General features: G+C 40.3%; 4 protein-coding genes across 5 annotated transcripts; all 4 read right to left on the reverse strand.

Annotated features, from left to right (window-relative positions):
* Window positions 1-3,899: 3,899 nt before the first annotated feature.
* Window positions 3,900-5,048, reverse strand: LOC113285872 (B3 domain-containing protein REM19-like). The gene is made up of 3 exons (XM_026534617.1): window positions 4,911-5,048; window positions 4,632-4,828; window positions 3,900-4,311 (listed from the first exon to the last, which is right to left on the reverse strand). Exons 1-3 carry the CDS (start codon window positions 4,969-4,971, stop codon window positions 4,060-4,062), a joined length of 510 nt encoding a protein of 169 aa, XP_026390402.1. The 5' UTR covers window positions 4,972-5,048; the 3' UTR covers window positions 3,900-4,059.
* A 961-nt stretch (window positions 5,049-6,009) lies between these two features.
* Window positions 6,010-9,599, reverse strand: LOC113291077 (B3 domain-containing transcription factor VRN1-like). Its single transcript, XM_026540652.1, has 8 exons — window positions 9,578-9,599; window positions 9,442-9,461; window positions 8,727-8,822; window positions 8,107-8,569; window positions 7,821-8,017; window positions 7,309-7,663; window positions 7,025-7,221; window positions 6,010-6,399 (listed from the first exon to the last, which is right to left on the reverse strand). Exons 1-8 carry the CDS (start codon window positions 9,597-9,599, stop codon window positions 6,010-6,012), a joined length of 1,740 nt encoding a protein of 579 aa, XP_026396437.1.
* Window positions 9,481-13,283, reverse strand: LOC113288408 (UDP-N-acetylglucosamine transferase subunit ALG14 homolog). 2 transcript variants are annotated; one of them, XM_026537433.1, is made up of 8 exons: window positions 12,685-13,283; window positions 12,416-12,579; window positions 12,201-12,319; window positions 10,840-11,047; window positions 10,588-10,727; window positions 10,289-10,438; window positions 10,121-10,180; window positions 9,481-9,899 (listed from the first exon to the last, which is right to left on the reverse strand). In XM_026537433.1, exons 4-8 carry the CDS (start codon window positions 11,015-11,017, stop codon window positions 9,723-9,725), a joined length of 705 nt encoding a protein of 234 aa, XP_026393218.1. In that variant the 5' UTR covers window positions 11,018-11,047; window positions 12,201-12,319; window positions 12,416-12,579; window positions 12,685-13,283; the 3' UTR covers window positions 9,481-9,722. The 2 variants fall into 2 exon arrangements, with proteins under 2 accessions (XP_026393218.1, XP_026393217.1); XM_026537432.1 differs by having other exon boundaries at window positions 12,416-13,283.
* Window positions 12,904-13,227, reverse strand: LOC113291079. The gene has a single exon (XM_026540653.1). It carries the CDS (start codon window positions 13,225-13,227, stop codon window positions 12,904-12,906), a length of 324 nt encoding a protein of 107 aa, XP_026396438.1.
* Window positions 13,284-21,703: the final 8,420 nt, after the last annotated feature.

Consider the following 21,703-nt stretch of genomic DNA (forward strand, 5'->3'; position numbering starts at 1 on the left):
CATTCTATGATTTCTCCACCTTGGCATGAAATCTCGACATTCACTTTCCACGCCTTCATACTCTATTTCCTTCAATCATCTGAAGGTGCCAACCATCCGTAGATGCTTCAAATCCACTAAAGGACTTCAATACTTCACTCACCCGTAGGTGACAACCATCTGAAGATGTTTCACTTCCATAAAAGGACTTCATTTCTCCAATCATCTAATGATGATTTCATACTTCAATCATCCTAAGATGTTGCACCGATACAACTTCCAAAATCCTTGTGTAAGATTTGAATGTGTCAACTGACACCAACACACCGTACGGTGTTTCAAATTCCTTTTAAGGATGCAATGTGCTTCAATATGTGCTTCACAAATTCAATCCCATAGTAGGGATGCAACCGTGTCTTAGAAAAAACACCAACATACTAATGCACCTAAAGATGCTGCAAACGTAAGTCATTGATTTAGTTCAAGATGGCCAATCCTAAACATCACAAATTCTTTCGTAACTTTGTTGATTTCTCATCAATTCCAGTTATCTATGAATTCCTGACGCGTCTTCGACTTCATAGATTTTCACATGTACATATTCTTCAAACTTGCAAGATTCAATTCTTTGCACATTTCCTTCAACTCGTAGGATATAGTCTTTGACTTTAACTCACCACTTCACTTGTCAAATTTGAGCTCTTCCTCCATTCTACTTCTTCAAATTCCAACACTTCGTCTTTCAATGTGGAGTTCAATATTTCATCACATGCAAATGTATGGTGTACCCCCATACTTACGAAGTTTTTCTTCAAAAGATGAAATAATTCATACCTTACAAAGATGCATACTCTGTAAGTTTCCAATACATATGTGTGAACACATTCCAGTATATTTTGTGGCGATTATTCACGATATCTTCATATCTTCGAAACTGGAACTTTCTACTCCAACTCCAAGCTTGATTTTTTATCCACCTTCACACAATGTTCGCAAAATCCCAAACTGCATAATTCTGTATTAGATTGCGCTCTATCTAACACTTCTACTTCCATATTCAACGGTATATATTTCTATTCTTCAATCCTTTCATCACTGCAACTACATTGGATAAACTTCTTCAACACGTACTCCACCGTTTAAACAACTTTAAATCCCACGGAGTTAAATGGATCTTATCGATTTGAGAATCTTCTTCAAACTTTGGTACACACCGAACAACTTCAAACTTCTCGTGTTGCACCTAGGTACTTCAAACGAATGTTTAACATCCTCAACTTCAAACCACAACTCCTAAAAGTCAGAAACCATTCCCTAGAGGATGCACATGATGCACAAATATTCAAACACTCAAGAACTTCCACATATTCTTCATCGTCATTAGATATTTATGTTCCAACATTCACGTCTGAATTTGGAACTTTTTTCCTGTTTTCCAATGCTTTTTCTTATGACAAAAAGAAATTCAATTCAATTCACATACCGCATTCTTCAAATAGCTTGTGATTTCTTCACTTAACTATATACTTCGCATATAGTATTGTACCTTAGAATTGTGAAGTGCCACAATGATACCTTGTTCCTTGCATCCAAGCTTTCGCCTCAAAAAACGTAACATATCCACATGACCAATATGTTCTTTTTTTCACCATGGTCTTGCATTTCTTCAACTTGATGACTTCAAACGGTATACACCTTAATTCTCCACCAAATATCATCCAAAAATAAAGGTAACAAACCACCTACCTCATCTTTAAAAAAAAACAATAAATCAAAGAGGTGCCTTCAGAATCCGAGTGTTTGATTCAAAACGTACCATATTTATGGTGTTCAACGGTACGAAAAAATCTGCTCCTATATTGTTGTGTAAACAACAAAATCTTGCAGAAATTCAATGCTCATAAGCTTACTCTTCAAGTAAGTTACACACTCAACACATTCAAATAAATCCTTCTTCAATCATATGCCCAAGGTGCATATTTCAAAGATTGTGTCAACTTCATCTTTAATTTCTTCTCTTTAAAACAGAATAAGAAACTACAGCTCCACCACACACAATATCTCCATATATGCAATCCAATTTACCGAGTCTCTTCAATTGATCATCAACAATTCAATATGCTCATAGCCAGCTGCTTCAAACAATTCTTCGTGAAATCAAACTCTTCACCCAGAATTTATCAACCTTCCACTAGTGCCCTAGCAACACTAAGACACTCAAACGATCGATAATTCTCACACGAAACCTACTAATATATTTCTGCAATCCTCGCTACACCATGCAATTGAGGCAAACTTGAGTTTAACTTCTTCTTCAATTTCTTCGACTACGTCGAGGACAACATGATCGAACTAATGACAACCAGTAACATTCATAATTATTCACCCTGGTACTTCGAACAATTCTAAGGATGTTTGACGAATTCAATTTTTGCATCTTTACCTCTTCCAATGTACGAAGCATTCAACTTGTACTTCAAACACAATACTCTTGTTTCCTTGCAATTTGGCTTGCAAAGTAAGCACATTCAAACGGAAAACCAACAAGGTATTCCCAAATAGTCCATAAAAGTATCAAACAAACAAGGTAAAGACCAAAAACAACCAAACACCTTTATCAAACTAGTTAATAAGGTTATGAAATCACTTACTCGGAGCTATGCAAAAAACATAGGGTTTATTCCTGAAGAAGTATACCAACGTCAAATCCTCCTTTCAAGTAGAGCTTCAACTTCAAAAGTGTATCAATCAACAATCAATGAATGTGAAACACTTCAAATACATACGTTTATGAGTAATTGATACTTCAAACAGTGCTTTGTCAAACCAGAAAGTCTATCTCTTCAATTTGATGCAAATCAAACGACCTTGTTTCCAAGATTCTTCACATAAGGCTACACAATGATTTTCTGAATTCCAAAGTAACTCTAATTTCAAACCGACATAACTTGATTTTACAACAAGCCTATTAATGCATATTCTAGGCTTTTACTTCAATCTATAAGTATGTTTTCTTCCACAAATCCACTGCTAATTCAATACACCACGTTTTTTTGACGGAACTGTTACAACCTTGCACCATAGTTCTAAAACTGTCACCAACCTTCACCACAAGTTTTCAGAACTATCACGATTCTTCACCAGAAATTTCAGTCAAAAAAACGTCACCTTGTCTTTGTGTTCTTCTTCAAATTTGACATCTTCTTTGATATCTTCACATATCATTTCTGACCCAATTCAACGGAAGCTAATGCACATAGAACACATAACACACAGAGATTTAACGTGGTTCAGCAATGTACCTACGTCCACGGGCAGAAATTTAGTTCATATATCAGAGAATACATGATGCACATGACACTCAACACCCCTTCTACTTCTTCACATTCTCAACTCACCTTCAACTCTCTCTCTGCCTCAACTCACCTTCAACTCTCTCTGCCCTAAAGCTATGAGAGGATCTACATCTTGCTAATGAAAAGATAACTTCTCTTCTTTGTGAGGAGATAGATGTCTACAACCTAAGGGTTTAGACAAGATTGATTAGATGATGTAGATACCTATAACCTAAAGGTTATGCCTTTATTTATAGGCTTACAATACTTCGATTAGGAAACCAAGCTTTACTCTAATTTAGGAAACATAAACTTAGCTAAGATAGGAAACCCTTGTTTAGATAGAAGTCTAAACATAATTCTAAAAATCATTCAAAACTGATCTAAGAAATCACACTGATGTTTCCTAAAATCGAGCCAATATCCAACATACTATATGTTAGAAGAAAATAGGACCAGGAAGTGTTAAATTTCCTGAAAACACTTGCCTAACAGAGAATGGAATGATTTTGCTTCGCATCACTGGCATGGAGCGACTCATTGCCATTTCTACATATTAGATCAAGTTCATCACCCACCAATACCACTGTACTGCCAAAATGGAAGCCTACTTTACAACAACCAGTTACAAAACTGCAAGAACAGTTATAAGCAACAAAAAAAATCTGCAGTCCTACTCAAGACTGCTGTAATTACTAAGTAACTATATATATATGCAAGCGTGTGTGTTTCTCCAGTACCATGTTCATACTCGGAAGATGTGAACATTCATCTCGAAATTTATCCTGTCAACAAGTTCAAAGACGCATGCATCGCCTTCTTTCACATGATTATCTGTCACGAATTCATTCCAGCCTAGAGATAACTTCTTAGTATTCCGTGATCGAGAAACGCACCGGACTTTCCAGGTTCTCCCATCTGATAGTGATACCCTAAGAGTGGCCACCATCTGCACTCTATTTTTCAAATATGAGGTCCCAAAAGCCTTAGGAACCACCTGCATGGAAAAGAACTCAGGATGCGCCATTAAAATCTCAAAGATATTTAGCAGCTAACATAAATTACTAGCTGTATCAAAAAAAAAACATAAATTACTAGTTGCGACTAATGTTAGTAACCTTGGTTGATAGTTTTAAGCAGAAAGTGGTAAATATAACCTTTCCGCCGACTATAAACGTTTTGAAATTGTAATATAACCAGTTTTGAAACTACTAATACGGAATTGAAGCAAGAGGATTTCAGAGACACAGGCAGCCGAAAATTGTAATATAACCAGTCCATAACATAATAGATATGCTTTCTGAACACAAAGCTTACCACGTAGCCTCCTTTTACATAAGAGGGTCGCATAAGGATTTTGTAGAACGGGTTATCAGATGTAAAATCTTCAGCTGCCTCAAGTGCACTTTCTAGTAATTGGCTTGCCTGGAATGCCGTAGTATAAGATCTTTTATGAGCAAGCTTACTTGAAAATGCTTTTCGTTTCCGGGATGCTTGGGGAAATTCATGTGTAGCTACAGTTTACAAACAAATTAAAACATAACAAGATCCATGTAACAAGGCAAGAAAATCAGAATTTAATTATGAGAGTCATACCAGGTTCGGCTTTCTGATTAACACGGCCTTCACTCGATGCAAACTCAACAAAGGTAGACATGGGAGGTTCATATTTGGTTTGAGTACCACTACTCGAATGTATTGAAATTATTTCTTGTGAAACTCGGAAAATGTGAACCTTCATCTCCACATTTGTCTTATCAACTAGTTCAAAAACACATATATCCCCTTCCTTCAAATGATTATCTGAAACGAATTTAGCCCATCCCTGATATAGCCCTCTATTACTATGTGTTAGAGAAAGATATTCAACTTCCCAGGTTCTGCCATCTGAACCTCTAAGAATGACCCCTATCTGTGTTCCATACTTCAAATATGAGGTTGCAAAAACCGCAGGTACCCTCTGCATGCAAAAGAAAATCAAGATGCGTCATCAAAAATTTACAGATATTTCTCAGCTAACATGAATTAATAGTGGACGACTTTATTTGCGTATGGTTGTAATCTTGGTTGATAAGTTTACACAGATGGTGTCAGTTAAACAACCGCTAGTACAGTTTTTAAGCAAGATATAATGCAACTAAAGTACTATCGATACTGATGTAGTACGGTCAACACTGTTATCGTGCACACGCGCGCGTGTTTCTTTACTACTATGTTCAGACTTTATACAATATCCTGAAGGCTTGGAAAACGGGAACATTCATCTCAAAATTCATTCTATCAACTAGCTCAAAGATGCAAACACTGCCTTCCTTCAAATGATTATCGGAAACAAAATTAAGGTCATCCCTTAATAACTACTAGGACTAAACTTTCCAAAATCATGTTTTACATGCTAGGGAACAGTAAAATAGATATGCTTTCGGAACAGAAAGCTTACCACATAGCCTGCTTTGAGATAAGAGGATTGCATAAGGACCCTGTAGAACGGATTATCAGATGTAAACTCATTAGCTGCTTCAACTGCACTGTCTTGTAAACGGCTTTCCTGGAATGCCGCAGTATAAGATCTCTTAGGAGTAAGCTTACTGGAAGCTTCTTGTTTTCGAGATGCTCCCCGAAATTCATGTGTATCTACAGTTTACATACAAATTATAACATGAGGCAACAAGATCTATGTAACAAGGCACCGAAATCAGAATTCAGTTATGAGAGTCTTACCAGGTTCAGCTTTCTGATTAACACGGCCTTCACTCGATGCAAACTCAACAAGGGTAGACATGGGAGGTTCATATTTGGTTTGAGTACCACTACTCGAATGTATTGAAATTATTTCTTGTGAGACTCGGAAAATGTGAACCTTCATCTCTATATTTATCCTATCAACCAGTTCAAAGACACATAAATCGCCTTCCTTCAAATGATTATCTGAAACGAATTTTGGCCAACCCTGAGATAGCCTTCTATCATGTTGTGCTCGAGCAAGATACAAAACTTCCCAGGTCCTCCCATCTGAAACCCCAAGAGTGACTGCCATCTGCGTTGTAATTTTCAAATATCGTTTTGCAAAAACCATAGGTACTCTCTGCGTGAAAGAGAAAATCAAGATGTGTCGGAAACTTCTTTACATATACTTTCAGCTAACATAAGTTAATAGTTGGGAGGAATTTCTCAACAAGCCATCCGCCTATGGTTGCAATCTTAGTTGATAGGTTTACACAGAAATTGGCAAGATAACCTATCGGCAGACAGTAGTGAGATATAACCTGTTAAGATACAACTGGTACAGTTTTTAAGCAAACTACCAATACTGTTGCAGTGTTGTCATTACAGCGTTACTAAGTGCAAGCGTCTGTGCATTTATCTCTGAAAGGCTTGGAAAATGTAAACATTGTCCCATAATTCATCCTATCAACTAGCTCAAAGATACAAGCACTGTCTTCCTTCAAAATATTATCTGAAACAAATGTCGGTCAGCCCTTGATAACATTCCAAAATCATGTTTTACAAGCATGCTAGTAAACTTGGTTGTAGTTCAACTTAGAAAGGGGATAAAACGACCTAGTCGTAGGTAATAAACAATTCATAGAGTAAATTTCTCATAGCGACCATTTTCATGTACCCTGCTTCAAAGCTACCAATATCCTGACCAAAGAGCCAATCACTGAAGGCATAATGTAATAGATATGCTTTAGGAACATAAAGCTTACCACGTAGCCTCCTCTTACATAAGAGGGTCGCATAAGGACCTTGTAGAAGGGATTATCAGATGTAAACTTTTCAGCTGCTTCAAGTGCACTTTCTTGTAATCGGATTGCTTGGAGTGTCGTAGTATAAGATCTCTTATGAGTGAGCTTACTGGAAAATGCTTTTCTTTTCCGGGATGCTTGAGGAAACTCATGTGTAGCTACAGTTTACAATCAAATTAAAACATAAGGCGAAAAAATCCATGTAATAAGGCCAGAAAATCAGAATTCAATTATGAGAGTCTTACCAGGTTCAGCTTCAAGATTAAGACGGCCTTCACTTGATGCAAACTCCACAAGAGTAGACATGGAAGGTTCGCATATGGTTCTACTACCCGAATGTATTGTAATTATTTCTTGTGAGACTCGAAAAATGTGAACATTAATCTTGACCTTAACCCTGTCAACTAGTTCAAATACACATACATCCCCGTCCCTCAAATGATTATCTGAGACGAATTTACCCAGCCCTGATAGGCTTCTCCTACCTTTCACTCGAGAAAAGTATCGGGCTTCCCAGGTTCTCCCATATGAAACCATAAGAGTGACCGCGAACCGTGTTCTGTTTTTCAAATATGAGGTCCCAAAAGCGTTAGGTACCCCCTGCATGGAAAAGAAATTCAAGATGCACCGTTATAAAATAATTATACTTACTTCGCAGTTAAAATAAATCAATAGTTGGGACTAATCTATCAATAATCCTTGCGCCAATGGTGTGATGAATAATAAAATAGATATGCTCTCGGAACAGAATGCTTACCAGGGTCCCTCTTTTTAAATAAGAGGATCGCATAATGGCCTTAAAGAACGGATTATCAGATGTAAACTTTGCAGATGCTTTAAGTGCACTTTCTTGTAATTGGCTTGCCTGGAATGCTGCAGTACAGGATCTTTTAGGCCTAGACTTACTGGAAAACGCTCTTTGTAGTTGGGATGGTTGGGGCAACTCACACATAGCTACATACATTTGTAATCAAATCAAACCATGAGGAAACAAATCTAGGCAACAAGGCAAGAAAATGAGAATTCAACTATGAGAGTCTTACCAGATTCAACCATCTGATTGTGATTGTCTTCATTCGATGCAAACACACCAAGGGTAGACAAGGAAGGTTCGCCGTTGCTTTGAGTACTACTATCCGAATGCACTGAAATTATATCAACTGCAGCTGGATGAGCTGAAATCAATTCAATATCGTCCGAATGAGTTGAAATCACTTCCACTTCACGATCAGTATTTTCAAAATGAGATGGGTACTTTATCTCAGTAGCATTCATGCCAAATATATGAACTTGAAACTTCGAATTCCCATCATATCTGAAAACCATAAGATGCCCAACACAAATAGAGTAAAACTCCATAAATTCTGGCCAACCATTCTCAAACATAACTAAACCTTTAGCTTTCCTGATTCCTATATGCCAGATACCATTGGGAATCTGGAGGATTGCATGGTCAGACTCAGACAGCTCTTTTCCAAACTTCCTGGTAAACTCTTTTGGAAGTTCCTGTTATGCACAAACTAAATTTACTTTCAAGGCAAAAAAAAAAAAAAGAAAAAAAAAAGAACAAGAGAGACATTTCTTCTGGTACCCCCTAGCATGTATACATGGTTGGCTACAAAGGTTCATCTAGAGAAAAAGAAAATCAATCTTTAACTCTTACCAGCCGTTTGTCTCTGATGATGGAGGAGTGGAATATCTTGAAGAAATGCATTGTTGAGAGATGATACTTGCTTCTCTTAAAATCTTGCTTTTGGCTCTGCAATGTATAGAAAAGAAGACAGGAAATAAACAGAACAAGAAGAAGCACCATCTTTTTATGTGGCATTTCATTTTTATATTGATTTCCCTCTTGTTTTGGAGTGCAGTTGTTTCATAAAATGACACATGTTGCTGCATGCTGCAAGTGTAATCATTCATAAAATCTGAGCAGGAACAAATATTTCATTCCTTACTCTCACTGGTCTAATCATCTCCTATTCCCAAAGTACAGGTCGCTAAAACTAAAGGAACCTATGAGTTTATTTTTAGGGGCCTAAGTTTGTTTGCTAACGCTGACAAAACAAACTCGACTGATATTCCGAAGAAAATCTGTGGACTTGAGGGGAAAACTAAGGGGGAAAAACACATTTCCTAGTCATAATTTTTTGAAACGAATTTCATATGGTAAGATGCCTGAAACGAAACCCAACTTTTGCTAAACAAAAAACCATGACTGCTAATGAGAGGTACGAATTTACTTAGGGGTGTACCATTCCCAAGGTTAAGGATGTTTTGTCTTATATGGAGTTTGGTATTCCCCACATAAATTAGTACCCTATTAGCAATCCTGACAAAATCAAAAAGGAATTTGAAATTCACATTGTAGAGTGAACCACTTGCACTTTAACAAAGCTTGCTAGCACAGAAAAACAAAATAGAAGCAAGACAACCAAACAAAACCATAATATTTAAAACAAAATTTGTCCATTGTGTCAACAGAGAGATGAAGTTATTTACACTCTCCTTCCATACCTGTTGAAATCTCAACAGCCATGGCTTAATCAGTACCTGTTAAAATCTCAACAGCCATGGCTTAATCAGGAAAAGGTACATATACCCAACATATTTCATGTGAAAACTGACACACAGCAGTTCCTGTAATGGCATCACTCCACTACTACATAAGACAACCAACATAGAGAGTTCGGGGATATTTCTTTTGTAGGTGAGGCCACTGCACAAAAATGAGATCAGCAATATGCAGCTTGTAAAGAAGAAGACCGCTTAAAGATAACCTCTTGACCCTAGCGATACTCTCAACATAAAATATGGATGACCATCTAATCCCAAGAACCTGCAGCCAAAAGCCAAACAAGGTCAGGTGGCGGGGAACTCTCGTTTACTTAAAGTGAGATTGTGTATTTGCTCTTAAGAAATATGAGACAAAAACTTGAAAAATGATGATAGAAAAACCACGAAAGTACTTTTATCATTTTCCTGCTATCATTTAAATAATATTCATCTTTACAGATCAGACTATAAAGCTTTATGAAAAATAAAGTTGATCAGGCTGACCTTAAATAGGAATGCAATTACGCAGAGAGGAAAACAAGTCCCGGGGCCGTTGCAGAGGATCTGTAAGTATAGCCTCAGTAAGTTGCATAAATCTGAAAACTGTAACGTAACTTCTGTTGCTGTTGAACTAATTAAAAACATTTAATGGTTGAAAAATTGAGATCATACCACTTGAGGCCTAATTTTTATCATCAGCAATAGAGCATGGCCCAGAGCAATTAGTGTTGTCCCGATTGATGTTAAATATGATTGACCTACTTCTCGGCTTCGGTAAATTTGCATGAACTGAGCTGTTTCCTTTAGCTTGTCAAGACCTGCCTGAAAGTCCAAAACGCTTCAAGAAAACAAATATATACAAACAAGCTTTGAAACAAGATAGAAACTCAAGTATTATGTGCATTATGAACACCTTTCAACTAATAAAATATACGGAAGCAGAAAACAGAAAAAGAAGAAAAATCATTAACCTGATCAACCACAGAGGCTTCCAGTACTTGAGCTTTCTGAAGACTCATATTATCAGTTGAAGCTGCTACATAGACTCGCGGTGTAAACCTGTCCCTTTGAAGCACACGGATGAGATTAATCATCTCAGCTGTGTGACCACCTACATTATGATCACACCCCAAAGTGAACATATAAGAGATAAGAAAAACAGAAGAAAGCAACTTTCCAGCAAATACAAAACAAAAACAATGATGGTAGATTCATGAATTTACCTGAACCTAAAACGATTAGGGTGCTGACAGCTTTGGGAGGTGAGTAATGAAGAGGTTTCTTGCTTTGATGTATGACGAGCAAAATACGAATGATAAAGATGATGAAAATTGTGATGAGGATGGTAATAAGATTAGGCATTGTCGTTATGGAGAAGCAACATCCATTTCCCTTTTCCATGATGAGAACTGACTTCGTGACCAATAATATCTGGAATCCAAGGTATTAGATTAATAATGAGTATAACTCAAGTTTAAGGTATTAGATTAATAATGACCAATAATTTCACATAGACAACCTTACATTAAGAAATACAACAGCAAAATAGATGTCAAAATGCAGATTACGTTGCCACACGAGCTCAAAATAAAGGAAGCATCTCCAGAGATCAAATTAGTAATTCAATTAGAATCCCCTTCAAACTTAATGAGTTTGTTAAGGTCTACTATGAGCAAAGAGTCAAGCCACTTTTTGTGATTGTCATGTATCTGCTGCACAATTTCGATGCTCATTCCTTCACCCAGGAAAAGACACAAAATAATATGGAGGAAAGTTTTTAGCAGAAATAGACGGTCAGGCAGCAAGATCACAGGAACGTAAAAAAACAAGAAACGCCAAATGAATAAATCTATAAAGATTGACCACAAATAAGGCTATTTTTACGAACTATCTTTCTGGTGAAGGAAAGAAACAATTATCTATAATTTTAAGCCCATGGTGAAGGGATCAGCTGTACCTCCTCCACGTAAAAACTTATTAACTACAAACATCAAGGTAATTACATTACACTATCTAAATTAGTTTAACTTCCCAAGTGTTCATTTGACTCTATCCTTGCCATTTATTAAGTAAGAACCCCTACAGCTCAATACTCTACATTTTGCAGCCAAAATCTTAGCTCCAGCTAAGGAGCTAACAAACACTCTGCGAAGTTTCAGATCTAAAAGACTCTTTCAATCTGGAGAAACAAAAAATACACACACAAATAAAAAGCTTTTGAGAATATATGTTGTCAGAGATGTTCATCAGTCAACACAGGTAAAACTATTAAAGAAGAAAAGTACTAGCAACAATGAGTTCCCACTCACCACCACTAGCACTAGAGTTGTGCACAATAATAATTCGTAGAGTGATACGAGACAACGCACCAAGAGGAGAACAAAATGTATTTGGCTAAATGTTTCTCCATATAATTAATGACAAATGCATTCGTAGAATAATGACATGAACAAATCCATCAAATTATTGGCAGAATTAGGAATTCGTTTTGACACTTTTACATATAATTGCATCTAAACTTGGTCACGAGGTCATGAAGTACACATTGGATGGTAAAGAGTATGAGAAGAAACAAAAAGATTACCTGGATCAATTTGATCAATAATGGTTATGGCCCTTTAAACAAGAATTGCATATGCAAAAGCAGCTGGATCACATGTCCATTGATGTGTTTACAGACATCTCTCTCAGAAAAGATCAATCCTGTCACATATTATCAGCTGAGCAAATTGAATTCACCAAATAGAGAAACAATACCCTAATTTTCAAAATTGATTTACAAAAACAAATAAAATGTACCTTCATGAGCATTTGGTGAATCCAATTTGATGGCTTCTGATTGAATCTTGAACGATACATCCAACTCAAATTGTCACAAGCTCAGAGAAAGAGAAATGGAGGATTTTGGGGATTACTAGAGTTGCAGTGTGATGTATACTCCATTCAGGGTCATTTTTGTCATTCTGACATTGAAGAGATGGCAGTTACTTATTTACACTCTTCTTACACTGTTTTTGGTAGCTCAGTAAAATTTCAAAAGCATGGCTTAATCAAGAAAACGTACATACTTTCATATGAAAACAGCTGACACTGAACTTTGGCACAACAATGTTTTATGTTTACACCGATTTACAGCATAATTTTGTTAGACAGTGAAGCAGAATAGCATCTTGACGCCGGTACCAGCCTTACGGCGATACTGTTCTTCTATGGCTTCTTATTATGTATCAAGACTTCGAAAGCAAAGTACACATAACCGAATTTTTGAGCAATTTGCAGAACTAAAACTAGCCCATAAGTGAAGCTTTGAACTTGAGAACCAATGCAATAACTACGAGAAGGAAGATGATCCCACACGATGAACCACCAACTCTGTGAATCCAGTAAGGATCAAAGTTAGTAAAATTCTGGTCTACTTGGCGAGAACAATAGATAGACACCATTAACACCACGAGCAACAGAGGTAACCATGGCGCAAAGCTAAACTCATAAACATCTTCTTCTTCCTCTTCCTCTGATGCCTTTTGATCAATATATAATGGTGAAAGCACCGCAAGAAGACCCAAACCTATAGCTACTAGCTTTTCACTAGATGAAGGTTGTTTAGCCATATGTTTCGCTCTTTCTTATTTGTATGCAGCATGAACTTCTGTTGTGGTAATGGAGATTTAAGGTGTGGTTATAGGTTTAAGGGCTTGTACAAGAAGATTGGGATATATTTTGGTGGGAGAAAAAGAGAGATTATGATGCTCCATCTATTATCTTTCTAACTAGAAACATGTATGGCATATTATGGTTGGTAGAAAATATGGTAGATATGGAATCTGATTCTATCCATTTTCATTTCAGACGCGTATTGACTTTTGTTGAATGATATAGTGAGGCTCAAAAGGTTCAATGCATACTGAACAAATGAAATGGAAAATAATTGTTCTTCCATTTTACTCCCTCCGTCCCACTAACAGATGACCTATTCATTTTAAAAAATTTATCCCATTAATAGGTGACTTATATTGCTAAACACGAGTATATTTCTAAAATTGTCTTAAAAATTGTGCAAACTTAAATTAAATCACCTATGTGTGGGATTGAGGGATTAGGTTTTTTCTTTCATTTTTCTTTTTTTTTTCTTTTGCGTAAGTTCATTCACCAGACATAATGAATTATTTGGCAAAAGCGTGTAATTTGTCTATTATTTGTTATTCTAATTGATTGCACATACACTTAAAAGAATTCAATCCAAGAGAAGAAGAATATATTAAACCTGGCTCATTTGAGGCTTATCATTTTCTTCACTCACATAAATGATAAGAAATAAAATGTATGTAAAATAGTAAAAATATTAAGTTATCCTCACTTATAAAACTTACAAACTTACAAAACTATTGAACACCCTCTTAGATTGTTTTCTATCAACTCATTCCTCTTAATTAGGATTTTGATTAGTTCATACTGTGGACACACGAACTACGCGGGGTCCGAATGCCCGCAATCAATTGTTAAAGTCTAAAGAGATTACGATGATGATACCCGGATGTGGGTTCATTGGCTCAAAACCCACGGGTTTATCATGGCCTCCTCCAACTTCCCCAGGCGTAGCGATTATGCATGGGGTACAAATATAAAAGGAAAACAACATATATAAGCAAATGTATGCGGAACTAAATAAATGCAAAGTGCTGAAATGTAAATAAGACCAAGGTTTACGTGGTTCAGCACTAAGGCCTACGTCCACGGGTTTTGTTGTTCTGCTATATTATTCACGGTTACACGAATAGTTTGAATGAATGACTTGGGGTTTACATATTTCTCTCCACTATGGGATTCCTTACCTTTGCTATTCTCTCTCCCTCTCTCTCTCTCCTCTGATGTTTTTCGATCCCCCTCCCCCTTTGTGGAGATTGGGTATTTATAAGGTAGGAATGTGGGACCCATCTCTGAAGACCGTTGGAACCTTATCTTCTAGTGTCTTGTGTCCATCACGCAGAGGTCTGCGTTTCCCCCTAGATCCCGCGGAGGCATCTTCGCTCGTTCCATAGGTCGGTCGACACGTGCACTGCTCAGAGTGTTTAATGCGGGTGGTTGAGGGGTCTGCTCGTGTCAGACAAGTGTCTTCTGCCCCTGTCAGTCCGTGTCAGCTGACTTTCTCCCCACCGTTGATCTTAGCTCCTCTTCTGGGGATGAGATAAAGCAACTCCTAGGGGTTTATTTGGTGCTTCGCGACGCTCGGAGTCGAGTGTCTTCCGGAGCGAGAGCCTCGTCTTCTCGGGAAGAGATTCCTCCAATAATTCCGTCTGGCTCACGGAGAATATTTAATCAGTCAATGGTGCGTCCTCGTGAAGAGACTCGGAGTACGCAGGCTCCTCCCCGCGCTGTTGCTTTTGACGTTCCTCCTTTACGTTCGTTAGTGCCCGAGCATCATCCACGGTCTTCTCCAACTTTGAAAGGGAAGAATACAAAGGGCGTAGCTCCTGCGGCTGGATCTTCAAAGAATCCCCCCGTGAAGAGAAAAGCGTCTGAAGCGTTTGTTAGTTCATCCGGTCCCGCCGAGGAGGAAGAGGCTGCTCCCTTGATACGCAGTGTTTCCGTGAGCAGGAGAAAAGTAACCTTCAAGCATATCGATCTTGAAATATTCAAGGAGAAACATGAGCTCCAAGCCTTCGGGGTTCGTTTTTATGCCCCCGAGGATGATATTACGTATGAGCTGATCTCTAAGTATGAATTCGATGAATTTCACTTGTTAACGACAGTTGGGGCCTTCGAGGCTGGTCTGATGCTGCCGTTGTACAAATCGGGTGATTCCTTCTATTACGACGTGCTTTCTAGTCGTGAGGGTTCTTCCACAAATACTCATAGCCGTTCCGTATCCCAATTATCGGGGAATTATCTCCGCGCTCTGAAGGAATGCTATCTGCGGAGTAAGGGGGAAACGTCGATGACTTGCTACGTCCCCAATCCCTTGGAGAAGGAATGGTACACTCCTGAGAATTTTAATAACTCCTTCGGTGATTACGTCAATAGCAGGAATCGCAAGCCGTGGAGTGTCAGCCTTCGGAATCTTCCTGCTCCTCGAGGCGAGATTCGTCTGTTAAATGAGGTCAGCGATGCCAAGCTGAAGTATGTTCCTGGCACGGAGGCGTCCAATCGTCGGAAACTCTTCCCCGCGCGAGAAAGGATCAAGCGTGATCATGATTACGAGTGGCACGCCACCGTCATTGAGATAGTAGGTCCGTGGGCTTATGGTTGGATTCCCGGTTCCCGTGGATGGCGGCCAACCGAGAATAGTAAGACGCGCGAATCTCCTCCCGCTCGCTATGGAGATTTCTGCCCCTGGCGTCTGAACTTTGCGGGCATGAATTTTCCTTATGCCCTGGATGTCGTAGAGGGAGACGAGGAGGATGGTTCTGGTGCTATACTCCCCTCGAAGAATGTCTCAGCTGCTCAGGTACGCAGATTCTAGTTGTGTTTCGTTTTTATAACTTCCATCGGACGGGAAGAATAATTCCTTTGTGGTGTCCGTTTCAGGTATTGAAGAAGACAAAGATTAGGCCGAAGCAGTCTTCTACTATGGTGGTGGGTGAGGTTGAGGTCCAAGAAGAAGTTACTAGTCCTGTGAACGAAGAGTTTGCCGAGGACGAGATTACAGATGGGGAGGAACGTACTGGTACATCCCCTATCAATGCCGAAGAAGAGGTCTTTGCTGGTCCCACCGGTGATGGAGGAAGGAACAAGGGTGTAGTGGCGGATGATGTTGTCATCGAGGATGTTTCCGTCCCTGCGGGTGATGTTATGGATACCCTCCCTTCTCAAGAATTTTCTTTCGATCGGATGTATTCCACGGGAGAGTTCTTTAACGAAGCCCTCGATTTTCCCGAGGACTTCTCTTTACTTTCCCCTAATGACAATTGGGATGTTCTTGGTGGTGATGGTAATGGTGATGCTGCTGTAGAAGGTGTTGGTGCGGAGGAGCCTGCTGTGCATGTAGGCGCGGGAGAACATGCCAACGTTCGTGCTGAGGGGGTCGATTCGGTCAAAGGAAAATCTGTTGTGGACGCGCTCGCCGATAGTCTTCCCCAGTCGCCAATGTCTGAGGGTGAGGATGCCATTATGAGTTGGTTCAAGGAGAAGAATCTTCTGTTTGTCTCTCATCCTGCTCCTGTGGTTGTTGGGGAAAAGGAATCAACCGCGTATACCCGTCGTATGATGGAGATGTCTTCGAAGGCGCAGGTGTCTGAAGCCTGGGGAACAAGGTTGACCGTTCCCGAAGCTACCCTCGTGCCGGAGCCTCCTACTTCTGTTGCCGATATGATGGCTGTTGCCGACGGGTATCAATATGGCTTCCCGCAACAGCGCGTGCTGGAGGTAAATTTTCGTACATTCTTGTTCGTGAGAATAGGACGCTTTGGTTGAATAATGTTTTGTCATTTTGGTGTAGATGATGAGGAGCGAGCATTGCAACCACGTGCTATATCAGTTCTTTAAAGCAAAATCTCTGAAGCTCGAGGCTAAGCTTCGTCATCGGGAAAAGGAATTATCTGCGGCGGAGGTGGAAATAGAAGAGCTGAAGAAAAGCCTTAAGGAAAAAGAAAGACTGGGTGAAGCAGAGACTGATCTTCGTTCAGAACTTATTGCGGTGCGTGCTGAGTTAGAGCAAACTCGTAGCCAAGTTTCCACTTTCACAGGTTTGGTTCTTTTCCTTCGCCGTTTATCGTCATTATTTTCTCTTAGTTGTTCTGTCTGAGTCTCCCCACCCTATGTCCAGTGGGTGGCATCCCCGAGCTGGTATGGCTTCGAAACGAAAGAGCTCGGCAAAAATCTCGTATTAGAGATTTGGTTGAGAAGATTAAGAGTGAGGCTAGGAAATGGGATGCTCGGGCTGAAGTATGGCGCGCGCGGCATGTTCAGATGGTCGATATGCAAAATCTGTACAACCATGATCGTGCTTTATTTGATGGCACACTGCTGTGGACCAGTGATAATCTGCGGGAATCCCGCGAGCGTACTTCCTTGTTGGAATCTAGGATTCAGCTATTGGAAGAAGAGTTACAGACGACGCGGTCCATTCCTCTTTCGGGGGTCCAAGATAATATGCTTGGTCTTGCCAGGGAACGAGATGATGCTCGTGCTGAAGTCTATGCTCTCAGCAATGCTCTTTCCGCGTCTCGTGCCGATGTAGCCCGTCTTGCTGAGTCTGAGAGGAATCTTGAAGTGTGCATGTATAGACTCAGCAAAGGGGTCTCAGAGATAAATAAAGAGGTCGACCACCTTCGTCATATGGACTCGATGAAGCAGGTAGAGTTAGATGCCTGTCAATTTACTCTCACCAACCTTCAACTAGACTATAAGAAATTATCCGCGGAATATGATCATCTTGATGAAGCGCGAGATGCGGTTGTTAATGAATATGAAGAGGCTTCGGCTTGTGTCGAAGGTATAATCCCAATTCATCGAGTGTGATCTTGTTTGTTTTCTACTCTAACTCCGTGGTGTTGTCTTTTTCAGGGCTCGAGGAACGGCTTCGCGTCACAAATGAAGAACTTGAAAAGGCTCAATCTTCCTTAGCACAGCAAAAGGAACAAACCAATCACTTCAAGAATTTAGCAGCCACCCGCGAGGAGGCCGTTGGTGCTGCTTCCAGAGAAGTGAACCGGCTATCCTCGTTATTATCCCAAGCCCAACAGCGGACAACAGTTATTAAACATAAGGCTCGTTGTCAATTGGCTGAGGAGACGAACAGGATGCTGGAGAGGATTGAGCTTGGCCTAAGGAATGAACATGGTCTCGTGAAGAACTACCCTCGTCGTCCCGTTCCTGCTGCATTGCCCAGCTCCTCGGGCCCCTCTTCTGGTGGGAGCGTCCCATCAAGTCTGCGGAAGAATCCGGATGACGGGACCGTCATTTAGGTAGAGCTGGCAGCGTTCTGTAGGGTCCGCGGCATAATTGTGCTTTTTGTAACGATGTAAAAGGAATGTTTTTTGATTGTGTATCCTTGGCTTTGGCCGTTCACTTCTTGTAATCACCCTTTATGAAATGAATTCTCTTCTTGATAGACCTACAATGTTTTTGTATTTTAAGTTTGTGAAAAATCAAAACAAAAGTTAAGTGTTTTTGAGTGCGATACGAAAGGAAGGTACCTCCGTGATCGTCTTGAGACCTGTCACCCCGCTGGCAAATCCTGGGCCAGAGGATTCCCAGACGGTGGGGGCCTGGGCAACGTTCTAGGATATGGGGCGTAAAATATGTACGCACCCATTCCGTCGACCCGTTGCCTTAAGATTGGTTGGGTATCTCTTTCTGCTGGGTGCCTTCCCCCTGGTCCTACACTTATGGACACTGATGGGGGAGCCCTGAGAGATTGTAGATTAACTACTTTCCCCAATATTGTAGGTAGATTCCTCAGACTTGATAATTTGAAAGCTTGTTTAATTGATAAGTTGAGGTTTGCAATTCCTCTTCCAGAGATAGAAACATGTTGGGCGGGGGGGCTCCTTTCTTCTTCTGGTATATTCCCAGCAGATTCAAATCTGCGTTGCTTCTATGGGAAATATGGTTTGAGCCATTTAGCATTCCAAGGATGCCGGAGAACCTCACCTTTTAGATTACGGAGGTAGTAAGAACCATTACCCGCAATGTCGTGGATCATAAACGGTCCTCCCCATGTAGGTGCTAACTTTCCCCATTTCTTTTCTTGCTGATATCGTGGGATTGTTCTCAACACATACTGTCCCTCTACAAAATTTCGTAGCTTTACCTTTTTGTTGTACTCCCTTGCTAGTCTTCGTTGATAATTTTCCATCTTTTGCAATGCTACTTCCCTCCTTCCCTCCAAATCGTCCAACCTTTCTAACATCATATCTGTTGTTAGGTTTTTCTCCCAGGCTTCAGTCTTCGTGGTTGGCATGAGGATTTCTGTAGGTATGACTGCTTCAGCTCCATAAGTAAGAAGAAACGGGGATTCTCCGGTAGCGGACCTTCGTGTTGTCTTGTATGCCCACAAGACGTTGTGCAGTTGTTCGCACCATCTTCCCTTATGCTCGTCTAATTGTTTTTTGAGTATAAGGGCGAGGGTCTTGTTGGTAGCTTCCGCTTGTCCGTTGCTTTGAGGGTATAAGGGAGTGGACTTGTTCTTTCTTATTTTAAAGGTGTTGAAGAGCATGTCTATATTTTTTCCCTGTAATTGCTTGCCGTTATCAGACACAATTTCAGCAGGTATACCAAATCTGCAAATGATGTTCTGGAATATGAAAGTGAACACATCCGCGTCTCTGATCCTGGCCAAGGCCTTAGCCTCCACCCATTTACTGAAGTAGTCCGTGGCTACTATCAAAAATCGTCTCTTCCTGGATCCTTCGATGAAAGGCCCGACGATGTCTACTCCCCATTTTGCAAATGGCCACGGGCTATCGACAGAGTTTAGCAATGTTGCCGGCGCGTGGATTTTTTTCGCGAAGCGCTGGCATTCTTCGCATCGTCGGGACATCCTCGCAGCATCTTGTATCATGGTCGGCCAGTAATATCCTTGCGTTTTTGCCTTGTCAGCTAGTGATCTCATACCGCTATGATTCCCTGCGTCACCATAATGGATATCCTTTAGAATTCGATGCCCTTCTTTTCGGGATAAGCAGCGTAGTAATGGTCCGAGGAAATATTTTCTATATAGGACCCCGTCCCGAAGATCGTATCTTCCCACTTTGGAGAGCGTCTTTCTAGCTTGCTTCCGATCCGCAGGTAGGCTTCCTTTGTCGAGGAAAGCATGTATTGTCACCCTCCAGTCATCTTCATTGCTGAAATCTTCGTCTTGATTTGCTTTTGACAAGATGTCTTCTTCATCAAAGTCGTTATGGATGTCTTCTCCTACTTGGTCTTCAATATCTTCTTCCATCGTATCTTGATTGGTAGCGAAGGAGAATTGAGATGCAATCGAAGGCTCGTATACCCTTGCTATTTTAATACCTTCGGCATTTTTATCCCTCAACATGGATGATATGTATGCTAGGGCATCCGCATGCCTGAGGTCCCTTCTGCATAAGTGCCGGAACTTAATGTTCGGGATTTGTGAAGCCAATGTTTGGACCAATGCCATGTAAGCTGAAAGGGTGTCGTCGTACACATTATATTCGAGCTCGATTTGCCGTATGACCAGCTGCGAATCACTTGTCAGCCTTACATCGGTTATCCCCATCTCTATTATTATACGTAGGGCATGTATGACAGCTTCGTATTCAACAATGTTATTGGTATGCTCTTTGAATTCCAATCTAAGTGCCTGTATGATTCTTTCTCCAGTTGGGGTGATGATGACAATACCTATTCCTGCCCCTTCCTTATTTTTAGATCCGTCGACGAAGACTTCCCATTGTCTATGACTCGCAGGTTCGAGGATATCCATTGGATCCTTGATTGCTTCTTCGGCTTCTGGTATTCCCTTGATCTCTTCGTCGTTGTCTAGAGGGAGGTCTGCTAAGAAATCTGCCAGAACTTGGGACTTCTGAGAATGCTGAATTTCATGAATGATGTTGAATTGGTCCAGATGGGTGTTCCATTTGGCTATTCGGCCCACTTTTCCTGTGCTTTTGAGGACTGCTTCCAATGGTGCTCTGCATGGTACCCTGACGAAGTGAGTTAGGAAGTAGGTTCTTAGTTTTTGGGTAGCCCATACCAGTGCGAGGATGAGTTGTTCAATCTTAGTATAATTTCTTTCCGCGGGATTGAGTGTCTTGCTGACGTAATAGATGGGCTGTTCTATCTTTGTATTGGTTTTGACTAATACCGCGCTGACTGCGTCCTCCGTTGCTGCTATGTACAGTGCCAAAACTTCATCAGGGTCAGGTTTCTGCAGGATAGGGATCGAAGCTAGATGTTCTTTGATCTTTTGGAATGTTTCCTCGCAATCGGCGGTCCATTCGAACCTGCTTCCTTTCTTAAGAATATTGAAGAAATGTTTGCACTTGTCCGAAGATCGTGCAATAAATCTGCCCAACGCTGCTATGGACCCATTGAGCTTCTGCACTTCCTTTAGATTCTTTGGTGACGGCATCTCTACTATGGCTTGAATCTTAGCTGGGTCTACCTCGATGCCCCTTTTCG

This window comes from Papaver somniferum, chromosome 6 (assembly GCF_003573695.1).
Source record: "Papaver somniferum cultivar HN1 chromosome 6, ASM357369v1, whole genome shotgun sequence".
NCBI classification, from domain to species: Eukaryota; Viridiplantae; Streptophyta; class Magnoliopsida; order Ranunculales; family Papaveraceae; genus Papaver; species Papaver somniferum.